At 43.0% G+C, this 26,244-nt stretch overlaps 2 protein-coding genes across 8 annotated transcripts in view; one reads left to right on the top strand and one right to left on the bottom strand.

The window, feature by feature from the left end:
• Positions 1–6,189, top strand: part of TMEM62 (transmembrane protein 62) — a 45,519-nt gene extending 39,330 nt beyond the window's left edge. For all 6 annotated transcript variants that reach the window (XM_090033323.1, XM_090033321.1, XM_090033326.1 and 3 more), the window contains one exon: positions 2,375–6,189. In XM_090033323.1, coding sequence (XP_089889449.1) covers positions 2,375–2,701 — 327 coding nt within the window. In that variant the 3' untranslated portion in view covers positions 2,702–6,189. The remainder of the gene's footprint in view (positions 1–2,374) is intronic.
• A 7,890-nt stretch (positions 6,190–14,079) lies between these two features.
• LOC149871821 (prostaglandin reductase 2-like) overlaps positions 14,080–26,244 on the bottom strand; it is a 28,835-nt gene continuing 16,670 nt past the window's right edge. For both annotated transcript variants that reach the window (XM_090033315.1, XM_090033314.1), the window contains exons 4-10: positions 23,813–24,004; positions 22,671–22,841; positions 22,328–22,537; positions 20,898–21,019; positions 17,032–17,119; positions 15,330–15,369; positions 14,080–14,207 (exon numbers count right to left, since the gene is read on the bottom strand). In XM_090033315.1, coding sequence (XP_089889441.1) covers positions 14,143–14,207; positions 15,330–15,369; positions 17,032–17,119; positions 20,898–21,019; positions 22,328–22,537; positions 22,671–22,841; positions 23,813–24,004 — 888 coding nt within the window. In that variant the 3' untranslated portion in view covers positions 14,080–14,142. The remainder of the gene's footprint in view (positions 14,208–15,329; positions 15,370–17,031; positions 17,120–20,897; positions 21,020–22,327; positions 22,538–22,670; positions 22,842–23,812; positions 24,005–26,244) is intronic.

The following is a 26,244-nucleotide window of genomic DNA, read 5'->3' as shown; positions in this document are numbered from 1 at the left end:
CAATCAAGATGTTCTTGGCTGATACTGATAGCTGATGATTAACTGACCATATCAGCCAATACCACTCCAATAACCTGTATTTAATAATAATGCAACACATTTTAAACTACTGACATAAATAGTTTGTTTTGCATTTATTTCTCACACACGTGCGCGTGCATGCGCGCCTCCTGCATGCTCTGGCCCTTGAGGAAGGCAGTAACTGCCTTATTCCCACACATGTCACCTAAGCCTCACCCATGGCTCCTACCTGCAGCCCCATTCCCTGCACAGCCCATGCTGCTGTCCCAGGCAGGCTGGCTGGACTCTTGTACGGCAGCATCCCTGGGAATGTTTGGAGCCCCAGAGCATGCCACTGCTCAGTGCTGGCAGGCCCTGTGGAGCCGAGCTCCCACAGCTGCTGGGGAAAAGCTGCTTTTGCAAAGGTGTCTCATGCCTGGCAGAGCAGAATGTCCCTCACACGACACCTTACCCTTACCTGCACACAGCATATCTCCACAGCAGCCCCAATGCTCAGGCCCCTGCTGCATGTGCAGCACTGCCGTGACAGCGGCAGCAGCAGCAGAAGCCAGTAGTGGTCCCTTTGTTGCTGAGTGTGGTGCTCTTTGCCTGCTCCCCAGCACCCCCTCCCCCTCCCACTGCTTGCCAGGACCTGTAGTCTGCTGTAGGCTCTGGCCGGTAGCAGGGCACGGGGACCAGACCACGCCCACCAGAATGCTCTGGACACATGGTTGTAATTATCAGACATAATTACCATGACCAAAAAACCCAATAACCTGGTATTGTAATTTCTCTCTTTTTTTTTTTTGGTGTCAATCTGATAGCCAACCGATTATATTGGTGCATTCCTAAATATGACTAAAATCAGATGATATCATGTTTGGCAAAAACAGAATTAATTTTGAGACACAGCGGAAGGGGTGGCATTGCAGCTATATGTAAACTGGATATCAGATTAAGGATATATGGAGAACTTCAACATATTAGTGATTTTAATTCCTTTTTTTTTTTTCTGCCAACAAGCTTCCTTTCATACAGTTAAGTTTGCTTAGATGTTAATTCTGTGCTGTGCCTCCTTTCATGCTCTTTAAAAACTAGTTGTTCTATATTCAAGTGAGGGGCAGAACCTTTTTAATTAAGGCTAAATTCTTTCCTTCATCCCATCCCTTTGAAGCAGCAGAATATTCCTAGATTGCCCCAGTTGCCACCCGAGGGAGGGGTGTGGGCTGCAGGCTCAGGCTCCCTGCCCTGCTGCCTTCCTCTGGGGCCTCCACAGCCCAGTGGGTAGGACCCGGCATGGCAGAGCAGAACAGGGCCGGGTAGAGAAACTCATGCTGCCACCAGGAGCTCTGCACCGCCCTGGTAAGGCACCCCCCTTGCCTGCCTGGCAGCAGCAGGGGGCACAGTGCTGCACTGCCACCAGGTGGGCAAGAGGTAGTTTGCCACAGCAGTGTGGAGCTTCCAGCAATGGCAACAAGCTTCCCCACCCTGCTCTGCCCTGCTGAGCCAGGTCCCACCCACTGAGCTCCAGGGGCCTCAAGGGAGGGCAGCAGGGGGGAGCCCACAACAGGCAGCCCACACCCACTCCTGCTCTGTGCACAGATCTGGGGAGCATGTGCCCCCCCCCGCCCCGCCCCAGGAATGCATGTAGCAGTGGGGAGCCAGCTCCTGCCCCACAGACAAGTCCCCTGCAGCTCCTTCCCACTCCCTGCCTACTCCCTGTATCCGCACATTACAACCCCAAGTCCCATGCACCGCCTGGCTGGGCAGGAGCCCCAGCCCCAATCCTACCCAACTTCCTCCCTCCCCTGTGGGGCCTCAAGTTCCCCTCCCCACACCAAACTTATCTGCAGGAGCTGCTCTCCAGGCTGCCTGGCAGCCATTTGCATGTGTGTATGTGTACACATACATGGCACATCCTATCTGACCTCCCTTCTCCCGCTTCCCCCAGCCCCTTGCATGCTGGAACTCTGCCAACCTACAGAGAGCTTTCTGCAACAGTGGGAAATCCATGTTTCTCCATTAAAATGAGAAATCTGTGTTTCTCTCATTTAAAAGGGAAAATCCATGTTTTTTCCCATTTTTCTGTGGGAAACAGAAAACTTGAATCCCTGCTGATCAGTAGGAGTTGCTGTTAGATCTGACCTGTCCCCCTGGTTATAGATTGCTACAATCCCAGTTTTCCCAGAAGTCTCAAAATAAGGCTCCAACTCCAGGAACTGTCCCCAGGAGCGTGAAACACTAGTGTTGGTTACCAGAACAGTCCCTGGAACAGTTGTATTTCCTCCCCCTTGTATTTTTCTCTGCCCTGACATACTTGGCATAATGTATTTGACACACTGAAGTTTGACACTCTCTCTGCTCTCTTTTTCAGATGGTGTTTTTTAACTTGCCCTTGATGGCTTACCTATGCTGGTGCCTGTTGCTGCGTTGTCAGGGTCTCAGCTTTCGCTCCCATATCTACCACATCGGATGTTTTTGGGCTGTGCCTGCCCACCTTGCCATGGCACTCCTCCTGACCTGGCAGCTCTATTCCTGCTACTTCCTGCAGCGGACCTATGGGACTCTTGCTTTCTTCTTCTCCCCAATGAAAACATGGCTGGTGGTGCTGACCTTTGTTCTAATATGGAGAACCTGGACATTGAGCACTTCTGAACTCAGAAATTATATAGCAGAAATGAAAAACTGTCAGAGCTCTTGATATCTAATCTAGGTATTCAGAGGTCTTTTGATTGACACTGAAAAGCTGTGAACTGTGGGTATATGTGAATGGGTTTCTGTACAGCCTGAGCCAGTGGATGGTTGGATGTGAAGCAGTTCCTGGCTTGCTCCAGAACAGTGTGATGATAGGGTTTCCTGTGGTATATTGCTGAAAAGTAGAAGTCCTTGCTGATCTACCTCTGTGAATGGAAGAAAATCTTTGTAATATATTATTCTTGATTTTTGAAACACTGGCAGAATTGCAGGGTGGATCTTTATAGCAAGCCCTGAGAGCTGTGCTTCTGGTTTTTATTTAAACTTTTACCCATGATTCTACAAAACTAGTCTGTGATGAATGTCAACATAGAGAGTAATAATGGTCACAGCTGTGGCCTTCACAGTAAGTATTCTGTGGTAGGTACTAATACACTTCTTGAGGGTTTGAATGGCTGTTATACAGCATTGTAAGTCACTTTATAAAGTGCATGTATGTGTGTGTGAGCACCCTGATTTATTTTTTTATTTCTTGGAGAATAGTGAAGAGGCAGTGTTGTCTGGATGTAGAGGGGTCACTTGTATGCTGTCAACAGCAACTGTGCCCTGACTAGGAAAGGAGCTTTGCTGTTCAAGGGCTTCTCCATGGCAGCCAAAGTGGGGAGTCAAAAAGAGAGCAAAGAGGAGGTGTGGACTATCTGCAGATATGAAGTATCTAGGCAGACTAGTATTGTCTAATAGCTAGGGCAGATTTCAGAATTAAACTCTTCTGATCATTGTCCAGCTGCATTTCTGCTGAGTAGAGGACATGGTATTATATGTAAAGTATTATATCATTTTTCAGGTTCAGTATAAGATTCCACAGTTTCCTGAGGTTAAAAGCCCTATTTTTTCCTTGCACAAAATAATTTCTTTTTTGGCATGCAGTATTAGTAACATACCGTTCCTTTTACTTCAAAATAGTATTGTTTTGGAGTAGGAGTGAGAATACAGCAGTCTTTTGAAGTCAAGAGCATCCTTTCCAAGCTGTTCATTAGGAGAACACAGAACAGAAATACATGAATTGATCAAAGCAAGGGCTGGATCATGGAAACCTGTTGTTAAGATTCTTTATGCAATGCCAGCCGTTGATTTGTCAGATGGAGTGATAAATGCATTTTACAATGTTTCAGTTACAATATACCAAGTTTGTTGGGTTTTTTTTTAACTATCTTTGCATGGCAGAGACCTTTTATAATTCTTAAATTCCATTGGGACCTTTGGACATTATTAAAGTGAATAATCATTAAATTAATTTTAGCTAATGTTGTTACATAACAAAAAAATACATTTTCTGAGAGATCACCCTTTAAATGCTATGTCCTGCAGTTGTTTTTAAATTCCTTTAAAAAATGTTTTTATGCTCCTTGGTTTGTTTATGAAGGGACTTTTCTGTCAGTAAGTGGACTCCACATGAGAGGCTATTCAATACACAGTAAACTATGTAAGATAGAGAATTTATCCTTACTAATCATCCTCTGTAATTTGATATGTTATGACATTTTCAGAGGTAAATACAACTTTCAGGTTGACTGTTTCTCTTAATGTTTAAGGCCAGCTATGGCTGCAGTGCTGCTTCCATTTTAGTCTGTGTTCACTTACAAATTTCCAGAGTCATCAGTTTCAAACTAAAGCATACCTTGATTCATCTCTGTCAAAAGATATTTCTTCCAGAAGTCTTGAGGAGAAGTAGTTGAGCTCATTTTGGATATGAGTGAAGGAATAAATATTTTCTCTTTTTAGAAAAGCCGTCAGAAGGCCTACATCTGCCCAAGTTGAGAATTGAAAGTTGAAATTCAGCTTGGAAAGAGCCTTTGCTGAGAAGGGTTATTTAGCATGCCAATGAATACTAGTTGTTTGGTTGGCTCCCTGTATTTCTGTGCCTTTTTGAAAAATTGTGTTGTCTCACAAAACTTGCATGGTATGGCTGACATGCACAGCTGATTTAACTACAAACTGGAAAAGAAAGGGATGCATCTGGTGAATATAGTCTTTACTGGTAAGATGAAAAAGAGATGAGAGCTTTGTGGTTCAGACCTGATTCTGGAACCTTTGTGCAGATTGAATAGGCCTAGCAAAGCCCAGGAGAATAAACCTGGAAAAAAAAAACCTTTTGTAAGGTGAGCCAAGGGCTCCCATGAAGCAGACTTTGGGAGGGGCTAGGAAGTGGGAAGAACTTCTCTTAACTTTTGTGCAGTTCGCAGAGAAGCAATCCCAGTGGAAACAGACCCATCTCAGCTCCATAGTTTTCCAAGCTTAGAGGAAAGGAGCCCCTGTTTTGTGACTTTTCTAAATTGCATGGGTAAAGATGTACTAAAGGCTCTTTCCAAGCTAAATCATTTCTGGTTGTGGAGTTTACATCTGCTGCTGTTACATTTTCTCCGTGAAGTGTGGTGCTAGCTGCCTTTCTGTTTCCCTTTTGCACCTTTACATTTTCCCTTGCTGTTTTATTTGACTACATAAGCCAAAATTTCTTGACTTGAAAATAAACTGATTAGAAAAGGATGGTGGTAGGTAAGGAAAAAAATAATTTTAAAGAACAAGCTAAGACTATAAACCTGCATCCACCCACCTGCTATCATAGAAGTGAAGTGAAAAATAAATTATATGAAAGCCAGTCACCCCATGCCTGCTCTTGTGGCAGCTGCTAATGCAGTAATTTATATAAGACACTTTTTTCTGAACAGGGCTTCAGATGTCCTGTTTCTATTGACAGGAAATTGTCAGTAAACTACACGTGGTTCAACACAATGCAGTTCCTCGTAGATGTTCCCATTTATATAGCATATAGTCTCATGGGTGATGAAGGAACAAAAAAGAAAGGGGCAAGAGACCAAAGAATCCAGGAGCAACAAGAAAAAGACAAAAGAAGGTGCAGAGAAGACAAAAGAAAGGAAGAAGATGTAGTAAAATAAAATAGAAAAGGTGAGCCAGTAACAACTGTGCTACAGCATAATGGGCTCCTATACACATGCACGGAGCCTGCTTCGACATGCTGGAAATCCAGCCAGTCGGAGCAGACTCTTGAGTCTGATGAAGCACAGAAATTGATGCACTCTGGCAGCTTTCTGTGTCACGTGTATCAGCATCCCCGCACTGAAAAAAATGGTGGTGGGGCACTTTGAAAAAAAATGTTTGAGCTTTAGTTCAAAGTGACCTGTCACCATTTTTTCAGTACAGGGATGTTGATACATGTGACACGTGGGTTCTTTTAATTAGTGCAGCTCACTAATTAAAGCACCTGGAACTGTGTCCCACAGGACATGTAAAAATGCCCAATGTGAGACAAGGAAATGGAGTGTATAAAGTATTGCCAATTTTTAAATTATGAGATTGGCTTAGAAATTGGCTTTTAGATTTTTAACATTTCCTTCTGGTTTTTAAATACTTCTTGGCTTTGTAACAGTAAATGGTTATTAATAAAAATTACATCAGTTTGATTTCAGTACACAGTCAGTAGTGACCACCATAGGTGGAGGGACACCAAATTATTTAGGGGGGCTGAGTGCATGCGCACATGCACCCCCCCAGCAGGTAAGTCTGTGGGGGGAGGGTAAAGGGCTGTGGGGAAGGAGTGGGGCTGGGGCAGGGGCAGCTCAGGTGGGGTGTAGGATGGAGCCACAAACAGCTCTTCTGGGGGGCATGGGGAGCTGGTGGTGTCTCTTGCCATTGTGCACACCCTGGGAAGGCATGACGGGCGTGTGCCCCCAGTTCTTCACAGAGGGAGGCAGGTCTGCTGCTGTGAGCTGGGGCTGCACTGGGCTCTTCCCAGCAGTTGCGGGGAGGGGAGGGACCTGGGCAGCAGTGCTGCTGGGTAAGAGGTTGGGGAGCCATGGCAAATTTTGGGGTGGCTGCAGCCCCTCCTGTAGCCCCCTCCTAGGGGCACCACCGCTTACCCCAAGCACAGCCTAACCCAGCCCCCACCCACCAGGAAGAGCCCAGTGCAGCCCCAGCCTGCAGCTGCAGTCCACTCTGCTCCACCCAGATCTGGGGGCACATGCCCCTCCCTCCTCATGCTTCCAGGGTGTGTGTTTCACCAGGAGCCATGCCCCCTGTTTGAGCTGCTCATGGGTCGGTACCATGCCCCACTGGCTGGGCAGCACCTGCTAGCCCTATTAGATTCCCCCTTCTGCCACCTATAGTGACCACATACCCCCACAAGCAATATACAGACTAATGGGGTGGTCCAACATAACTGGAATTCCAGCGTGTCAGAACAGCCTTGACTGTTGGAGTGTGGCAACTGCTATGCTCCAGCAGCCTCCTGCATCTCATGTATCAGTGTCTCCGCACTTAAAAATAGCAGCAGAGACACTTGAACTAAAGCTTCTTGAATGAGCTTTAGTTCAAGTGCCCCTGCCGCCATTTGTCAGCACAGGAATGCCAATACACAAGACACAGCAGTGCTTTAACTAGAGCGGTTCTTGGAGTCACCCCTTTCCCCCACCCACACCAACCCTGAAGTATGTGTTAAAGTGCCCATGAGGACTACTACGAATTTATACCTGGTTTCTGCTCTTGATTGGAAGATTAGGGGACAACACACAGTGGGTATGTCTACACGTTGATGAATGCACCATAATTATTGTGCATTAAGTTTAGTATTTGGATAACCAAGTACTAAATCAATGTACAGTAACTGGTGCTACTGCACAGTAGTGCCAGCACACAGCTTTTTAGTGATGCTAACTGCACAGTAGCCTAATACCAACGGGTTTTGTACTGCATACTACTGCGCAGTGTTATTAGGCTAATCTGCAGTTAGCGTCTCATGTAGATGCACCCACTGTATGTCAGATAAACTTATGTGGAATAAATCCTCTCTCTGCAGTCAACGGCAGACTCTTTAGCTCTGTTGGGTCCTGGATTTGTCCTGCATGTCTGTGATAAATCTTCCTTTAGTTAATGGGACTCAGCTAGAGTATGCAAAAATAAGTATCTGCTGAAGAGTCAGACAGGTAGCTTATGTCAGAAATAAGTCAACTAAAAAGAAGCCAGGTACCTAGATTTATATTAAACTCTTCAATGTGTTTCATTACAATGTTTTTGCCCTTGTTCTCTCAAAATGAGGTAGAGAGAATTCACAAAAACAATTTTCTTCAAACTTTGTTTTATGGCTGGGTTACCAGGTGGGGGGGGGTCTCCTCCTTTTAGTAATTTCTTTTTAAAACCTTTAGAATCAGCAAACTCCAGACTGTAGCATGCAAATCGCTTCTTATAAAGCAAAGGATCAATACCTCAGCACATGATCTCACACTGAGTCAGTCATCTCTTGTATCATAACCCACTAATAGTTGAGGCTCGCTCATGAAATTACTAAACAAGTGCTGTGAAGCATGAAATGCTGGGAATTTTCTGCTCTACATTGTGTCTCATCGAAAAAAAACACAAAAAACCTCCATCCTCTTCCCACCAATAAGAAATATGATTGTTGTAAGGCATATCAGCTCACACTGTACAAAGTAACAACTCACTCTGGAAACAGCCCTGTAGCAAACACCTTGGACATACAAACTTTGTACTTCAGACAAGCAAAGTTAATGTGGTAAAGATTAAACGATGATAATTCTGCAACAGTCAAAGTTTGCTTCCATATCTGCAGCAAAGGACAAGAGGATGCATTCATGCCTTATCGATACTTTTGTTTTCTATGTTTGCATCACACACATTTTAAAGACATTTCCTAAGTTGAAGTTTCTGGAATGATACAGAATATTCAATAATTAGAGGGTCTTCAACTAGTGTAACTCACTACAGGGGTGTCATCTCTTACTCGTAGATTGGCAGTTTAGAATTGCAGTAGAGGTCTGTAAGCAGGTCATTTGGTCTGCTGGCTTTGCAGAATTGCACTCCCTGAGAAGCTCCTCTCCAACACAGTTTTTAAGCAAATAAAGAGAATGCCTCTGTCCTCTCCCAGACACCAGGAGGGAAGGCCCCAGACAAAAGCGTAGGCCCTCCTTGCAGCAAACTGTTCCCTCTCACAGTTTGCTTTCTCTTCTGAGGGTTTTTAAAGCTCCTAGTGGAAACCACCCCCGCACTCCTTACCCAAATGCCCCAAGTTGTGCTTTTTTAATGGGGCTGTTTGTCCTTAAAGTGACAGACTGCCCTGTTACAAGGCCTTTGGCTGAAAGCTGCTGTTGAATCCAGAGCAAGGCTGACCAGGTCAGGAACCATGTACTTTCTTCATCGGTACAGAAATGGAAGGCCCTATCCCTTGCTGTTCCTTTTCCTGTTACTGAGGTCTAGATGATTGGAGTATAACACTGACACACAGGGTGCCTATACACCTGCTCAACAAGCTGTACATAAAGCACCCCAGCAGCCATTTTTAAACCTGCAGGGGCTTATACATGTGAAACTGCAGCAATGCTAGAGCCTTCTAATTAGAATGATTAATCAAGTCTGCTCCCCCTTCTAATTTAAATGGTCTAGCATTGCCACAGGATCTAAGGCTTGTCAAGCATGTGTATAGGCACCCTGTGTGCCAGTGTTACACTCCAAACATCTAGTCACTAACACCAAAAGGAGCAGCAGAATGACCCTGGTGCAAAGCTTCCATTAGCTGAAACTAAAAAATTAATGATTAATTAAATCTGCTCCAACTCATTCTAATTAGAATGTGTTGAAGCATGTCTAACACTGTATAGGCACCCATAGCTTTTTTCTCGTTTCTAATGCCTGTTCTGGATCTTGGGTGTTCCCATACTGCTTCGCTGTGTATTGAATGTGCCCAGAATTCATAGGTAATAAGCAGAATATGGGAAACTAGAAAGTAAAGTATGGCCTTCCCTATAAATCACTGGACTTCCTTCATTTACTTTAGTCTAGGCATTCATTAATAGTTCTTAGTTTTTCAGGTTTTGTGCAGTCCTTCAGAAGTAAACAAGTATCCAAGTAAAAGAACCTTAGTTCTCCCAGCTTAAGTTTGTCTTCATTCAGCCCAATATTCCATTCCTAGCACCTGTTTTGGAGTTGCACAACTTGATATCATGGTGCTAGACAGACATCTCCTTCCCTTACAGTAAGAACAGCATCTGCTACATACAGTCTTAATGCTTGGGAGTCCCTTGAGTCCCTGGTTTAGTTTGCACTGGAACACCTCTTGGTTCCAGTGGCATTTGCAGCCAGCTGCACCTGCCAAAGGTGTAGGAGAATGTCTCAGATGGCTGGTTTAGTTCTCTAGCTTTATATGACAGAACCCTTTAGTAGCATCACACGCTCTTTTGCCCTAAATCAATCAGGTAGCATGCCCTCAGTTGTTAGTAAGCGATAGGGCCTTTCTTTCCAATTTTCTGTGAAGTGGTTCTGGGCCAATAAGAATCCTCAGTTTACCAAGGTGCTGCCCCACTCTGTGCCTGTTTAAATGGGTCTTCAGATACCTCTTTTAAAGCTTGCCAGTTCCACCATTAGTAGCCCCAGGAGGCTTAGCGAAACTTGCAGTTTAGTAGTTTTGTGGGCAGTATGTGAAGGTTTATTTCTTACTTTGGTTTACATCTTTCTTTGGCAGAATGCTGGACAGTGCCTATAGTGTCATGCCAGGGATATTCTGGTGCATTGTGAACAAATCTAAAGCTGGCACTGCCTTGCAGTGGTACTTTTCTGTGGCAACTTCCATAAACTCAAGCTGATATCTCTTGCTTCTTTTTATCAGCAGTCCATATTTAGCCATTGGTCTCAGTATGGCTTTACTGTATGTAACAAGCACTTTGTCACATTTCTCCAGCTGTTTATCAACATTAGTTACACTGTACCTAGCTCCACAATCTAATTGGAAATAAACTGGTTGTTGAGTCAGTACTGGCTGGCAGCCTACTTCTGGGGTGCATCTACTCTGAGAGCTTTAAAATGTGCTAATGTTATGCTGCAACTTCCTTAAAAGGCTCTGTCTTCAGTACTGCACATACTACTGCTTTTTTTTCTTCCTGCTGTAGCTTGCCAGTTCCATTGCAACATTAAATTATTTTGTTTCTTACACCTTATTGGCTATTAACTGGGTACTTTTCTTAGTGCCTTTTATGTTCTTTGCACTTCACATACACTGAATGCAGGTATCATGGTCCAGTGCACCTGCTTCTTTGTCCTGCTTTTGCTTGAGCCTGGGTGCTTGTTCTGCACTAACTGCCTTCATAATGTTTGTCCTTTCCCTGAATGGTTCAGCTATTCCATCTCTACTTAGGATTGTGTTTTAGGTCTCTAAAATATATACAAATGCCAGAATTATCAACTTCATTTAATTATTTAAGTATCATTCTGTTTCTGCTTAGTTCCAGGTAAAAAAAAGAGAGAGAAAAAACTTCTCTAAAGTTTTATTCTGTAGGAGTTGTAGTAGTCACCACTCAACTTTTTTAGTGTTTTTGGGCATTATTCCTGGAACCAGTGACTCACTCACTCATTTTTCTCCCCAGTGAGACAGTAAAAAGCTTCACCTTAATTTTCTCATCTTCTCCCCCTCCTCTGTAGGCAGCTCTTTATACAGACTCAATTCCTACTATTATGATGTACAAGTTGGGTTTCCACTCTAGATCTCTCCACACTGCCTATTTGCTGTCTGTAGCTGCTGGTTTGTTGTTTTCCTGTTAATTATGCTTCTTGCTCTGGGTCTCATTAGACTGGATTGCTGCCACCATTCTTCATGTAATGCCACGGTGTCAAACTCACCAGCCCAGGGCAAGGGGTGGCTCTCACAATAGTGGCAGCTTCTACTTCTACCTGATGCCTGTGGTGGTGCCTCATAATGAATGCCCCATGCCAGACCTCTGGCCAGAGAGAGTGATAATGGTCTGGCAACTGCAGCTAGCAACTGGCAATCATATTTTTTGTTTAGCAACTTTTCAGCGCCAAGGAATCTGACCGTTCTGTTTCATTCAGTGTCTGGATCCTAACTGACTGTCATCATTCTATGAATTCCCCCATAATATAACTGGTCCTAACTAGTCCTTACAAATCTCTTAAAATGTTCTTCTCCCCCTATATTCCTTCCTTAGCCAAATGTTACAGTGACAATTAGCATGAGCATTATACATACTTTAAATTCTGAAGAAACAAATTACTAACTAAAAATATTCATCTGTGAAAGGAAACAAAGGTTGCAAACAGCTGTAGTGTCACATGGGTTGACTTGTGGTCATAGGAGACTTCCCTCCCCTGACAAACTGCGAAATAATTTCAGTTCCAATTTTCACCATTCTACAAAGGTGGTGGATAGAGAACTCAGTCATCCAGCTTGCCTGAAAAGTTCTGAGGCAGCAGCCGCAACAATGTGAGCCCCAGGACATAAACACGCAAACAACTAATGCACTTCCTACCACCTGAATAACATTTGTACCTGTGTCTCAGGGAAGACTTGAAGATCCACATGGCAGCAAAGGATACTTCCAGAGATGGACTACACATTTTTAGTTAGTCACAATTCCTAACAATTATTCCTTAAGGTCTTGGGTTGCACAGTCCCAGCCTCGATGAAGTCAAAAGTCAAAACTCCTACCAATTTCAACAGGGCCGGACTTGCAACATAAGGGTAGGCATAGGTGTCTGGTAGAGAAAGCACAGGGGGGTACATGCCCCCCCTGACAGGGCCGTCTCTGCCCCTGCCGCCTTCTGTGGGTGTTCGCCAGCTCCATCACCGCTGCCGCCGCCAGTGGCTTCAAGAGGCACCAGTCACCCACGGGGGTAGGACACCTATGGGTGTCAACACAGTGCATCTGCCTTTAGGAGCCTCTTGGCACTAGCACTCTTTGTTCTCTCCCTCTGTATTCTCACCCATCACATCTTGATGTAATAACTAGTGTGGAAGAAATCAAACTTTGCATTGTAGTTGAATCAGAATTGACAGAGCCAGCTTTTCTTTATTTAGGGCTATACTGTGGTCACAGGGAGGATTTCATACAGCAAGGGGAATCACCCACTTGTCTGTTTCAAAGGAATCCGCCCCCCTCTAAGTTTTCAAGCATTTTTATGCTTAAGACAGAGAAAGAGAAAAAAAAATACGACCTTGAAGAAACTAAATTAAGTTTACTTAATTGGACCTCTGTGCACAGAGTAATAAGACATGCAGGATTTTTTTTTTTATCTCAAAACATATAACTGAAATAAGCAGTATCAGCCCTTCTGGTCTCTGTCTGTTTTTCTAGTCAGGGAGGCCAGAAGCCCAACTAAATTCACTCTTACACTAGACAAGGGATGCTGCCCAAAGGGCAGAGAGCTTTGGGAACAGGGACCCTTGTCTGGACCGTGGCTCTCCTGGCCTCATCCCACTTTAACTCTGGCTATGCCTTCTGGCTTGGAGACCACTGTTCAGGACTGCGAGCTTCTGGCTCAGCTTTGGCCATGCCCTTGTGACCTCAGGCTCCAGCCCCTGTGAGACTCCTGCATAGACAGGTGGGGCCACAGATCCCACTTTATGGTCTTTTAGTCTCTGTCAAGCTCTGCCCCTCTTGTGCTCAGAACATACCCCCAGTCTTTATCTTCCATCCCCTCAACAGTCTGGAATTCAGGGCGTCCCCTAAGCACCCCTTTCAGTAGCCTCCACCTCCCCTTCCCAAGTGCAACTGGTCTACTCAGAAATGAAACATCACAAAATAGAAGCTATTTGGGCTCAAAGAAATGTCCTGCCTGGGGCTTGCCTCACCCAGCAGTGGCATGTTCCAAAGAAAAGAACAAACAGAAAAGCTTCGAGGTACCTTGGATACTCTTGGGTTTTCCTCACCCTGATTGACACTCTGCATCCTCCCTCCATGGTCCAGGGTGTTCGCACTGAACACATGGGGGCCCAAGGGCTCTGGGCCCCCTCGGGAAGAGGGCTATCACCCGAAATGCATAACGCTTTCTACATTTCCATCATCTTAGCGCCCCCCACCTGGCAAAAATAAAAGTTGGTGCCTATGGTCCAGGGTTCAGCCCCAAGTTCCTCCATCAGAGACTCCCTCCTCTATAGCTCCTACAGCTAGACTCCTTTTTCTGGTCTGAGGCTTGGACTTATAAAGGGTATTCCAGGTCACTTGACCCTCCACTTCTGGTCTCTGGGCCATCAGGCAATGTCTGCACCTGGACTCGAGAGCCATCTTGTTTCAGGTTTCTCTGCCTGTGAGTTTGACTCCAGCAACATACAGAAAGCATAAGTGAAATAAAGGAGGTGACAAGGAGAGAGGTGGTGGGGAGAGGATAGGGACAAAAGGAAAAAAAACCCAAGAGAAGGAACACTATGAAGTGAAGGGATGAACTGGCAGAGTTAGGGAGGATCAGGCACCTCTAGACTCCTTCCCGCTCTAGTAACAGGGTAGGGGCCCCACTACTGGGTCTCCCAGGTGAAGCCAAAAAGTTTTAAACTCCATGTAAAAATGAGTACAATTTCAGGATCATAAACGTTTATTTTTCCTGTTGGGTATATTTATACAAAAGGTGCAAAATCTTTTATTCAGAAATGAGCACAATCTGTTTTCCTATGTTGCCTCCGGTCATCATGGATTGGAAAGCAGCTACAACAAAAAAACAAAACAAGTTAATTATTAAGATAATGCCATTTAATATTTGATAGATAGCAATTAAAAAAAATGTAAAACATTGGATAGCTACCATCCTGTAGACCCCCTTTACTTTTTATAACACTATAATAAATTGCCAAGGAAAATTAAACAAAACCTTAATAAAATCGTTTTAACATTGAAATGGCTGATCAGACCTACTTATGATGCAAGTTCACTTAAAATTATTCTATACAGTACTTTTAGGCTATACCAGGAAGATAGTACACAGAAAATCTAAAGGAAGATTTTGAACTTGGAAGACAAGGTTTGTAAAATTGTTTTGTAAATAAATGTGAAAACTTTACATAAAGTTAAAGCTTTGGGTAAATCGAACATGACATTTGACTGCCCAGTTGATCAAGTTTTTTTTAAAACCAATATGTGACGGTAGAGGGTTTAGAAACTGAAGTTAAACACACATTTTTAATGCTGACCCTGTAGGACTAAAACTATACTGACAAAAAAAATTGATGGAAATGGTCCTGCCAAAGTTCTCTTCCTCACTCCCTCTTCTACTGTTTCTGCAAGTTGTTAAAGGCATTTGTGCACCTATTCTACCTCTCTTTAAAAAAATAATTTTGACATTACTCATTCTTTGCTTTCTCGTGCATGTATCTTCTTTCTATTACCAGATCCAATACTGTTAAAAAATTCTTACAGATTAACCCATCAATTATAAACAACAGATTTCGTATACATTCTAATGATGAGAAACAAACTGATCTTCAGAAACTTTTGCAACTGGGGTACCGGTTAACTATTAATAAGTTAACCATCCTTAGTAACTTAAATTCTGCCATCCTTAGTATTGAAAAAGTCCACCTTTTTAACTGAAAGAAAATGAATCAAACAGCAAAACACGTATACTAATATCAAGGAGTTTTATTCAGATATAGAGTAAGTAACACATAACAAAACACAAGGAAAAGGAACTAATTTGAAAATGTTCTGGAAGACAGAAACTCCTAAACGGGGAAGGAATGGACAGATGACAGGACACGACACGACACATAGGTCTTTAGCGTCACTATATTTCAACAAAGATTATTCTTAGAAAATGATGCCATGTCTTACCACCAGTTTTTTCCAGACCTCGTGTTACAGTCTCTCTGGCCTGTCAACAACAACAGGTCTTGTTAGTTTTCCTCAAAAAGATTAAAGCCTTGCTGACAATGAGCATAAAATTGCCATAGCAATTACTCCACAAAGGAAGATAAGGTGGACATAGCCATGTTGTCCAGCTACATAGTTCTAAGCCTAGAAGTTATTTAACTCTTTCAAAGATGGAACATTACTTGACTTCCTACAACTTTGTGTCTCTGGATGGCATCAGGAAGGAATTTTGCCCCATGGCTGGATGGTATGGACTGTGGTAGGTTTTGCCTTCCTCTGTAGCAAGGAGCATTACCCTTTTCCTGGTATGTTTTGAGCATGTATTAACAACCTGCACAGCAGCATTAGCTACTGTGGTCCTCCTGCTCTGCCTGTGGCAGATTAGATCTTGCTGTGTCAGGATTGACTGTGTAGTTCTGCTGAGAGGTTAGACAATGGATTTGTATAGGATGGCTTGGATAGGAATGATCTTGCCACAGGGGGTTGGTCTAGATGACCCCTTGAGGTTCTTTCCAGGCATTTCTCTCTGGTTCTATGATAAGCAGGTCAGGTGGTAAACTCATTAGGCCTCATGAAGACCCAAATCGGCACAGGGCATTAACCCACCAACTAAAACCAGAGCCCCCAAATTATGTGCTGGTAATCCAGCCCAGTATGCTGTTGCAAAGAAGGCTAACAGCATACTAGGCTGCATTAAGAGTGTTACCAGCAGATCAAGGGAAGTGATTACTTCCCTTTATTTGGCACTGGTGAGGCCACACCTGGAATACTGTGTCCAGTTTTGCCCATTGCTACAGAAAGACTGTGGATAAATTGGAAAGAGTCCAGCAGAAGGCAACAAAAATTATTAGGGGCTTGGGCACATGATTTATGAGGAAAGGCTAAGTGAACTGGGTTTATTTAGTCTGGAAAATAGAAGACTGAGGCGGGATTTAACAGCAGCTTTAAACTACCTGAAGGGGGGGAATCCGAAGAGGATGGAGCCGGACTGTTCTGAGTGGTGGCAGATGACAGAACAAGCAGCAACAGTCTCAAGTTGCAGCAAGGGAAATTTAGGTTAGATACTAGGAAAATCTCTCATAAGGAGGGTAGTAAGACACTAGAACAGGTTACCCAGAGAGCTGGTGGAATCGCCATCCTTGAGGTTTTCAAGACCTAGCTAGACAAAGCCTTGGCTGGGTGATCTAGTTGGGGATGGTCCTGTTTTGAGCAAAGCGTTGGACCAGATGGCCTCCTGAGGACCCTTCTAATATTCATTTTCTATTACTCTATGTGGGCATTAAACTCAGTGAGTTAGACAACTTATGGCTAAATACCTCTCAGAATCTAGGCCCTTGCATCAAAAATAAGGAATTAGCTTCTCTATATAAAGGAAGGACATATACTTTGTTACATGTTTTTTCTAGAAGACCAGTTACATTGCTGTAACACACAATCCTAAGTGGATATATTGCCCTTTCTAAATACTGCTACTACAAAAAGAACCTTCAGGTGCATTATTGTACTCCTCTTTGAAACAAGGCACTGCACTCTGTTCATATGGGGGGTATGGAGAGACTAAGAAGGAGCAAGGGACAAAGAAATTAGACACACATCCCCAAAGCAATGCCATCATCTCTAAAATCTTCCTCCCATAACTGAGAATTACAGATTTAGTTCCTACCTTCAGTTTCCCCTCTTTGATCCATTGACAGAGCTGTAGAACACCAGCTTCGTGCTTGTCCATATAGTCCAACACTAGAAATCTCTCCCTATTAAAACAATTATTGGATGTTCAGACTAAAAGATTACTAGATTACAACAAAATCCAGAAGTAATCACCTATGCTGACAAATGTCAAGATACTGACAAAATTACTGAAGGCTCAAGTTTCCATTACTTTAAATTTATGTAGGTTACTATTTTAGACCCTGTTTTTGGAGATGTAAATAATAATGCAACATATCAAAATGAATATTATAATTCTGATGATGTGGATCTAGTTGGTCAACATATATTCCAGATTAGTGAACAAGCACATATTTAAAAAATGCACAAAAATTACAACTCTAACTTCTGTTAAATACAGTAACACAGGATTCAGCCTCTAGTCATCACCAGCTCTCTCAAGAACCAAAGTAAGTTTCATCAATGCTCAGTCACTGCAATGATCTGTCTTTTAAAAGTTCTTAAGGGTTGTAAAAATATATGTCCCATCCTTGAAGGAAAAAATAATTTTTTATACAATTGGATTATTTTTCAGGCCCCAGTTCCTCCACACATGAAGAGCCAAAGCATAAATTGCACAGAGATTACTAAGCAGCTCAGAAAAGCATTCCCTTAACTGCTCAGTAGGCTCATCATTTGCAAAGAACGAATTCTGTTCCAAATGGACTGTTAACAGTTAAAAGGAATTAGGCAAAACCTATATTGCCAAGTATTGTGCATGTTCCCAGATCTGATACGGTAGCTTTTCTGTGAAACAAGCTTTGAAACTCACTGTAGCTGTAATACAACTTTCTGCCTCTATTACAGGAATCCCCAGTATGGCCAAGTACATGCTTACTACCACCAGTATTACTCTATAGGCAGAGTGGATCATAAGTAAAGCTTGCTTCTTTTTAAATTTCTATAGTGGAAAGTTTGAGGGAAACATATGGATCAGGGATTGAACACAATTTTAGTTGTCTTATTACCTACCATGAGCAAAGGGATGTAGATAGCACCTGGTGAAGTGAGCTTCAGCTCATGAAACCTGTTCTATATGTTTACTTTAGTTAGTCTACAAGGTGCAAATCTAGCCTACCTTATTATCTACCATAAACTAGTGGCTACTTTAGAGTCATCTGAATCAGGCACATAGTTTATTTGCCTGGACGAGACAAAAAAAAAAAAGAAAAATCACTGCAAAATACAACTGTAAGTAATGCTAAATGTTAGAGCTTTGGGTTTCACGCTCTAGTATACAGTGTATATTTCTGGGGTTCATTCATGTGTGAAATATTGCTAGGAATGTGGGGATTTGGTGGCTAAAATGTCAATTAAAGGATCCAAAGTGGTCCAAGACAGACTGAAAACATGTTAGTGACCTATCACATTAGTCATCTGTTCTGAATTGTCACAACACAGATTGTTCTTTGGGATCAGGTAGGCATATTCAACTTGGCCAAGCTTCTGAGACTGTGGAATAGAGACAGGGAAAATACTGAAAACTTCCAGGTTTTAATTACTGCAGCTTTATGTTATGTAGGCCTGCTGAGAGTCCATGTCAATCTACCTTCAGTAACCCTTTACCTTTATGTATTTGCCACATTTGATATTCCCTTCTCCTAAGGGAAAAGTTAGTATTAAAAAGGATTACATAAATACAAAAGATGCAGTGGTTGAAGTACTTCACATTCCTGCCCTCATACACAATTACTCTCAGGAAAAAATCAACAACGCCAGATGACAAAGCTAACATATTTAACGATTTCTTTGCCTCTGTCTTCCTAAGTAGGGACCAGTTCAGCCACCTCCCTGCTGGGCCCCCCTCGGGCCCCGAGAGAGACACGCCTGGGCCAGGGGTTAGCGAGGAGTTAGTTAGGGTACTTCTGGAGAGGCTGGACGTGTTCAAGTCCGCTGGTCCAGACGATCTTCACCCTAGGGTTCTACAGGAACTGGCCGAGGTCATTGCGGGACCCCTGGCGCGGCTCTATGAGCACTCGTGGTGCTCTGGCGAGGTGCCGGAGGACTGGAAGAGGGCCAATGTGGTCCCTATCTTCAAAAAGGGAAAAAAAGAGGACCCGGGAAATTACAGGCCAGTTAGTCTTACCTCAATCCCGGGTAAGCTCTTTGAAAAAATTATCCTGGCACACATCCGGGAGGGCCTTGCGGGGGAATGCATGCTCAGGGGCAACCAACATGGGTTCATCAGTGGCAGGTCTTGTCAGACCAACCTGGTGGCCTTTTACGATCAGGTCACCAAATCATTAGACGCAGGGGTTGCTGTGGATGTAGTCTTTTTGGACTTCCGGAAGGCTTTCGACACTGTCTCTCACCCTGTCCTCATCAAAAAGCTGGGAGACTGTGGTGTCGATGCCCACACGGTCAAATGGGTCGCTAACTGGTTGGAGGGCCGCACCCAGAGGGTGGTAGTGGATGGGTTCTTCTCGACCTGGAAGGACGTGGGCAGTGGGGTTCCGCAGGGCTCGGTCCTCGGGCCCGCACTGTTCAACATCTTCATCAGTGACTTGGATGAGGGGGTAGAAAGCACCCTGTTCAAGTTTGCTGATGACACTAAGATGTGGGGGGATGTGGGTGCACTAGAAGGGTGCAATAGGCTACAAGCTGACCTTGACAGGTTGCAACGGTGGGCGGATGAGAATAGGATGGGGTTTAACACTGATAAGTGCAAGGTGTTGCACATGGGGAGGAAGAACCGGCACCACACTTACAGGTTGGGGAACTCCCCTCTTGCCAGCACGGAGACGGAAAAGGATCTTGGAGTCGTCATTGACTCCACGATGAACATGGGCCGGCAGTGTGGGGAGGCAGTCAAGAAGGCCAACCGTACCCTGTCATGCATCCACAGATGCATCTCGAGCAGGTCCAGGGAGGTGATCCTCCCCCTCTATGCGGCACTGGTCAGGCCGCAGCTGGAGTACTGCGTCCAGTTCTGGGCGCCACACTTCAAGAGGGACGTGGACGATATGGAAAGAGTTCAGAGGAGGGCCACTCGTATGATCAGGGGTCAGCAGGGCAGGCCTTATGAGGAGAGGCTACGGGACCTGAACCTGTTTAGCCTCCACAAGAGAAGGTTAAGGGGGGACCTTGTGGCCTGCTACAAACTGGTCAGGGGGGATCAGCAGGTATTGGGGGAGTCCCTGTTCCCCCGTGCGCTGCCAGGAGTGACCAGGAATAACGGTCACAAACTGGCGGAGGGTAAGTTTAGATTAGATATTAGGAGGCGCTACTTCACAGTCAGGGCAGCTAGGGCCTGGAACCAGCTTCCAGGGGAAGTGGTGCAGGCTCCTAGCCTGGGGGTTTTTAAAAGGAAGTTAGATGAGCACGTTGCCGGGGTCATCTGACCCCGGTGCTCTTTCCTGCTAAGGCAGGGGGTCGGACTAGATGATCTACCTAGGTCCCTTCCGACTCTAGCTACTATGAAACTATGAAACACTTGTCTGAGCATTTGAAGAAAAAACCATGGTAACACGTTCCTTCACAGTAGAGAATCTAACAGAAATCCAAGGAATAAAATCAACTGACCAGAGATGAGGCATATGCCAGTTGAGTTGCTCTTAAATTATACCGCAAATATACTGCAATTCTCCATGTTCTTTTTATCCATGTAATGGGCTTGTCAGCATGTTTTTATGATGCTACAGACATATCAAACATTGTAAGCTATAAAAATCTAAATCCTCCTCCCTTTCCCAGTGATCCAAACAAAATTGTCAGAAGCATCTCCTCACATCAAATACAGAAATAACAGAAAACACTGAATATGAATTCTCTGTTTGATCTACCCTGAAGATGATGACAGAGGCTGAGGAAGGAGAAATATACCTTGTGATATTCCTTGCTTTCCTTATTTCTTCTATTGCAGGAGCCAGTGGAGGAGGATAAATCATAGGTTTATTATACTGGGAAATCTGTCCACAGAGGATGATATGGCTGTTCTGATTCATCTGTTTAAAACACCACAGAATTAAAAATACATCTTCTTTGGCCTCCAGAAAGGTATACAACGTTTCCAGAGGTACGCTAAAATACATGTATGGCTCCAAGCCAGTTGCATTAGTAAAGAGAATTCAAAAGAGAACTGTGTACAAGTGGTCACTTCAAACTGTAATGCCATGCAAGTAATTTAGAAACAGAGCAGGAATAAAACTACTGCACACACACAGCTGAACAAGATGTTTACTGGGAAACATAAAATAATAATCTCTCATGCTTATTATTAGGAAGTTGTTTACTGTGAATTTAACAGCATGAATGATCAGTTTTGAAATACAAAATAAAAGGCAGCCCTGAGTATATCTGCTCTGCAATCTGTTCCACAATAACTAAGTTCAAATTTTCTACTTAATTCTTTTAATCTGCTGAGTGGAAGTCACCTCCCCACTCTGGAAAAAGATATGAGGTCCCCTTCACTTACTCCACTGAAAGCCATTGTATACTGTATCAGTCACAGACACCTAGCAATATATGTAATATGGAGTGTGGGGTCAGCATGCATCAGGAGTGGATTTAGCAGTTATAATTAGTTTTCTTTCTTTTACTAATTCCAGACTAAATCTAGCAGGTGTCAGATTATGCCCTGAAAAATTCTTCTGCTAAAGGTTGAATAAAACAATGACGATTGGTTTCCTCCCCCCTTGGAGACCTAACTGATGTTTCTGAGTAAGAAAAAAAAAAAAAACAACCTACCACTCAAGCTGGGTAAATCTTACTCAGGATTATTTCTCATAAAAGGTTTTCCTGGTAAAGGGAACCAATTCCTTCCCTTACACAAGTATTGACAAGAGGCCCTGCTTTCTATCATCCCCATCTGTAAGCCTCATAATGCTGCTGAAGAGGACGGGTAAAGAACTAAGTCCAGCAATGCTGCCCTTAAATCAGACAGAGAGGACCAAGACTGAAAAAAAAAGTAACCATCTTATCAGATACAGATTGTTTCTAAGGTGTCCCTGATCTTTGCTGGCTAAGGCAGCAAGACACCAAATGTAAAAATAAGGCTCGAGACTCCTGCATCACACTGCAAAATTTCTTTTCACAGGGCAATAAACCAAACCAATGTGATAGGCTTTTATTTCAGAAGTTTGGACCAATTTGACTTGGAATCACATTCAGCATTTCAGGAAAATGGGAAGTAATAAGGTTGTTCTAGCCTTTGGAAGTGAATTTAGTCTGGTTTAAAATACAGTATTATTCCAAACAGCACATAAAAGACTGTGCTCACAGGGAGAAATAAACAAGATAGTTGGTACAATCACCTGACTGATAACTGCATCACTGATGTCTCCACCAACATTGTCAAAGTACACATCCACGCCAGCTGGGCAAAGGTCCCGCAGCTGCTCTGCCACATTTCCCTTCTTGTAGTTGATGGCAGCATCAAACCCCATTTCTGAGACCAAAATGGAGCACTTCTCATCCGTACCTGTAATTCCCACCACTCTGGAGCAGCCCTCTAGGCGGCCAATCTTCAGGAACACAATAAACAAAACAGGTCATCCACTATCATCAACAATTTAACCAGCAGAATTCCAGGCACAGGTACTTAAAGAGCAGAATGCAATGTAAATTGCAAAATGACAAACACCATTTCCTTTTTACCTGACCAGCCAAAGAACCACAGGCACCAGCAGCTCCACTAACAACAATCGTCTGATTGGCACCTGGAATCACATGTCCTTTCTCTCTTATTCCTAGTAAGGCTGTTAACCCAGTAATACCAGCGGCACCAAGAAAGTGAGAGAGGTGTCCATCTACGAGTTGTGGATTCAGCTAAGGAAAAACAAAAGAATTTAGGGCTTATTTTGTTGTCTGACTGATCTTAGGATGGCCATATTTATCATTCAACAAATATACAATAACTTAGGGTATTTAATTTATATAAAAATAAAAGTTAGTTTGGATAAAATACAGATGTGACTATTGACTTAACTACTTATAATGCTTTGATAAAAAGGTTATTAAACTTGGACCTCAATTATTTTTGTTGCATAAAGTCATTTATACCAAGCTTAAGGAAACTTAGCGACCACAAGGTAAGATGTGAAATTACACCAGGGACAGAAAGCAGACAGACAATGGTTTTTCATGATTATTGATGATTTTCTATTTCTGTGCTAACCTGAAGGATGACATAGAAAGGCTGTCAAATCTGGAGGCTGGGGTCAATGGCATGAACAATGCTAAAACAAAAAAACGTAGGTAGAACACACCACTTCAAACTACAATAGTCTTCTGTTTAGAGTTTGAATACTATATGTTGTATGCGTAGTGGCCTCAAGTTATAGCTACTACAAAAAACAAGAGTTCTTACTTTCTGTGAGTAAGATTTCAAGTACAGGGTTAATGAATTAAAACATTTTGTATTAAAGGGAGAAAATGTTAAATCAAGAATCTGTTTTTCTTAGGTGGCAAGGGATCTACCTGAAATTTGAATGATTAACTGTCAGATTTTAACAGTTTTAGAAATGCACTTAACCAATTCATCAACCTGAGAATGTCTAGTGACAGTGAAAGGAATTTATTTTTATTTTTGCTAGAAAGGAAAAATTAAAGTAGACTTTGCATGCATGATTTGATCTGTCTTGCAGGATACTGGTTATTTTATCAGCACTGCTTTGTCCTTAATTAAAGAGACAAGAGTTAATTGTTATATAAAAAAAAAGCAAGAGTTTTGGGAGGTTTTTTAAAGAAAAACTATATCTGTTATTGTTAACTGAATTTTCTATAATTCATTATATTACCTTTTGGAGCAGACTTCCATCTAAAATGGCTTTGGTCTGCCAGGGCCAGTTGAAGGAAGTTACAAAATCTCCTTTAACAAGGTGTGTATGTTTGCTATCCTCCACAATGCCAATGCCCCCACCATCAGCCACCTCAGAGAGCTGCCAAGCCTGGAGATATTCAGCATCTGTGTCTTCATTCATACGATAGCGCTGAAAAGCAAGGCTTTAATGAAGGCTTCTTGTAGAATAAAATGCAGGAGCTTCATTTTATGTTGAATAAACCTTGGGTGATGTGCATTTAAAAAGACATAAAACAAAATTTTCTAGCAAATCTTTCAGTGAAGACACTGCATTCAACTTCTTTTGTTAAATTTTTATTTCTCTTTTCATGTGTTCATTTAGGCACAAAGGGAGGGCTGTTTCATTTTTCTGAAAAAATAGCTGTCATAAATGCACACCTGGTCAACTCATTTTTCATAGTTTTTGTTCATGGCTGACTCCATTTCTAGCTTATTAGAACCCCCCAGATCCTTTCTGGCAGTACAGCCTCCTTTTTTTTTTTTGTATAACTACATCTGATTTCTCCTTAGTGTAGTACTTTGCACTTCTTTTTATTGAATTTCCTCTTGTGGAGTTGACCATTATCAATTTTTTACACCATTTTATATTGTTCTTAGTTTGTTTCTGACATTGCCTTGTGGGACAAGGTCAAAAGGCTTACTAAAGTCAAGATAAATTGTTATCTATTGCTTCCCTCTACCGAGACTGCAGTGCTGCTGCTGCGCCTTGCTTTGGCTCTGCAGCACATGAGCACTGAACTCTTGAGTTCACTGGCTTGTCAGCCCATCTTCTGCCAGAGCTGCTGCTTTAACGTGACCCCAGAACCTGCCACTGCTGACAAATTCTGCATCGGCAAGGAACAGGTGGGGTGAACAGCAGTGGTGTCTCTCCATGGACTCCTTGAGCCATGCCAAAGTAGTGTGGCTTTTTCTGGAACCCCTAATGAGCTCAGAGAACTCACCATGTATACACCACACACACAAAAGGGGCAAATGACCACATTCCTCTGTTCCCCCTTGGTGGATCTGCCCATGCTTCCCCTTTATCCACCTTCCCAGTTATCCTCTTAAAGAAGGGGATGAAAAGACACTTGGCAAGGAACAAAGGGTACTCTTCTACTACAAAGGTCTGAAAACAATGCTTTTACACAGTCCCTACTCCTGCCATTTCATGGAATAAGAACCCAGGACACATACATATCCAAATATGGGTCTTCCAGGTAATAGTGCAGACTATTACTAATAGTCCATCAAGCTAGGTCCCTAAAATGCTCGGTTTATAGTGTTACAGATTTAATTTATCTGAAATGTGAGATTTTAGTGTTACTATCTGTATCTGACTTCCTAAATCTTCATTCTGTGAAAATGTTTGGGCCATGCAAGTTCTGTTACCTCATTAGACCTTAAATTTAAAGTATGTCTGTCTCTCTTCTTTTGAAATGAACACTGAAAATGGATATGGAGTCACAGGTGGCTGCTGAAACAGAAACTGGAAAAATGTCAGACAGGAACTTCCTCTTTTTCTCCTACCTTCTCTACCACCCCTTCCTCCCACATAGTTCTTGATCTAACTCTTCTGCGTTTTAGTTGGATAAATGATGGTGGCACTGTTTCTATTATGTATAGTACAGATAAAAGGGTCAATCTCAAGATAATATCACCGGCCTGATATCCTAGGGTTGGTGGTTCTCAAACTTTTTAGACTCAAGGCAACCTTCAGAAAATGCCAACTACTAATTACATAATATTATATAGGGGCACTGGCAGATTTGGTTGGAAGCATGACACAGTCTTGCTGGACACGTCCTCATGAAGTATTTTACTTCCTTATGAAGTATTTTCCACTTTTTGCTCCTTTAAGCCATCCAAGGTAGGAGAGATTCTGGTCTACTTAAGTAAATACAGCTACCAAATTTTTTAAGTTAAAGGCACATTAACTTTATGCAAAGTGGTGCTGGCTCCTACCCTGGGGGTCTTTAAGAGGAGGCTAGATGAACACCTTGCTGAGGCTGTTTGACCCCAGTACTTTTTCCTGCCATGGCAGGGTTGGACTTGGTAGGGTTGGAAGGGACCTGAGCAGATTAACAACTATGAAACTATGCCATTTATGGAAATGGGGGATTTTTGATTTGTGTTGGCTGATTTTTGCCACCCTTCCACTGCATCAGTGGAGATGGCTTTTTCCTTCCTCTCAAGAGGAAAGTATTCACCCTATCTGGCATTCAGCTTAAAAACAAAAACAAAGGCAAAATTATCACGAAACCAAGCCAGACACAAAGGGCAGAGTTCTACTTTACTTTACATGCCCAGATGGTACTTTTCCAAGTAAGCAGCTTTTTTGGCATTTAAGCATACTTTATGGTTTTATTATTTGTGCAGTGTGAATGCATG

The sequence above is a fragment of the Crocodylus siamensis genome, chromosome 2 (genome assembly GCF_052110815.1).
Source record: "Crocodylus siamensis isolate JL-2025a chromosome 2, ASM5211081v1, whole genome shotgun sequence".
Lineage (NCBI taxonomy): Eukaryota > Metazoa > Chordata > Crocodylia > Crocodylidae > Crocodylus > Crocodylus siamensis.
The sequence above is the reverse complement of the archived record's forward strand: the minus strand, read 5'-3'. Positions and strand labels throughout refer to the sequence as shown.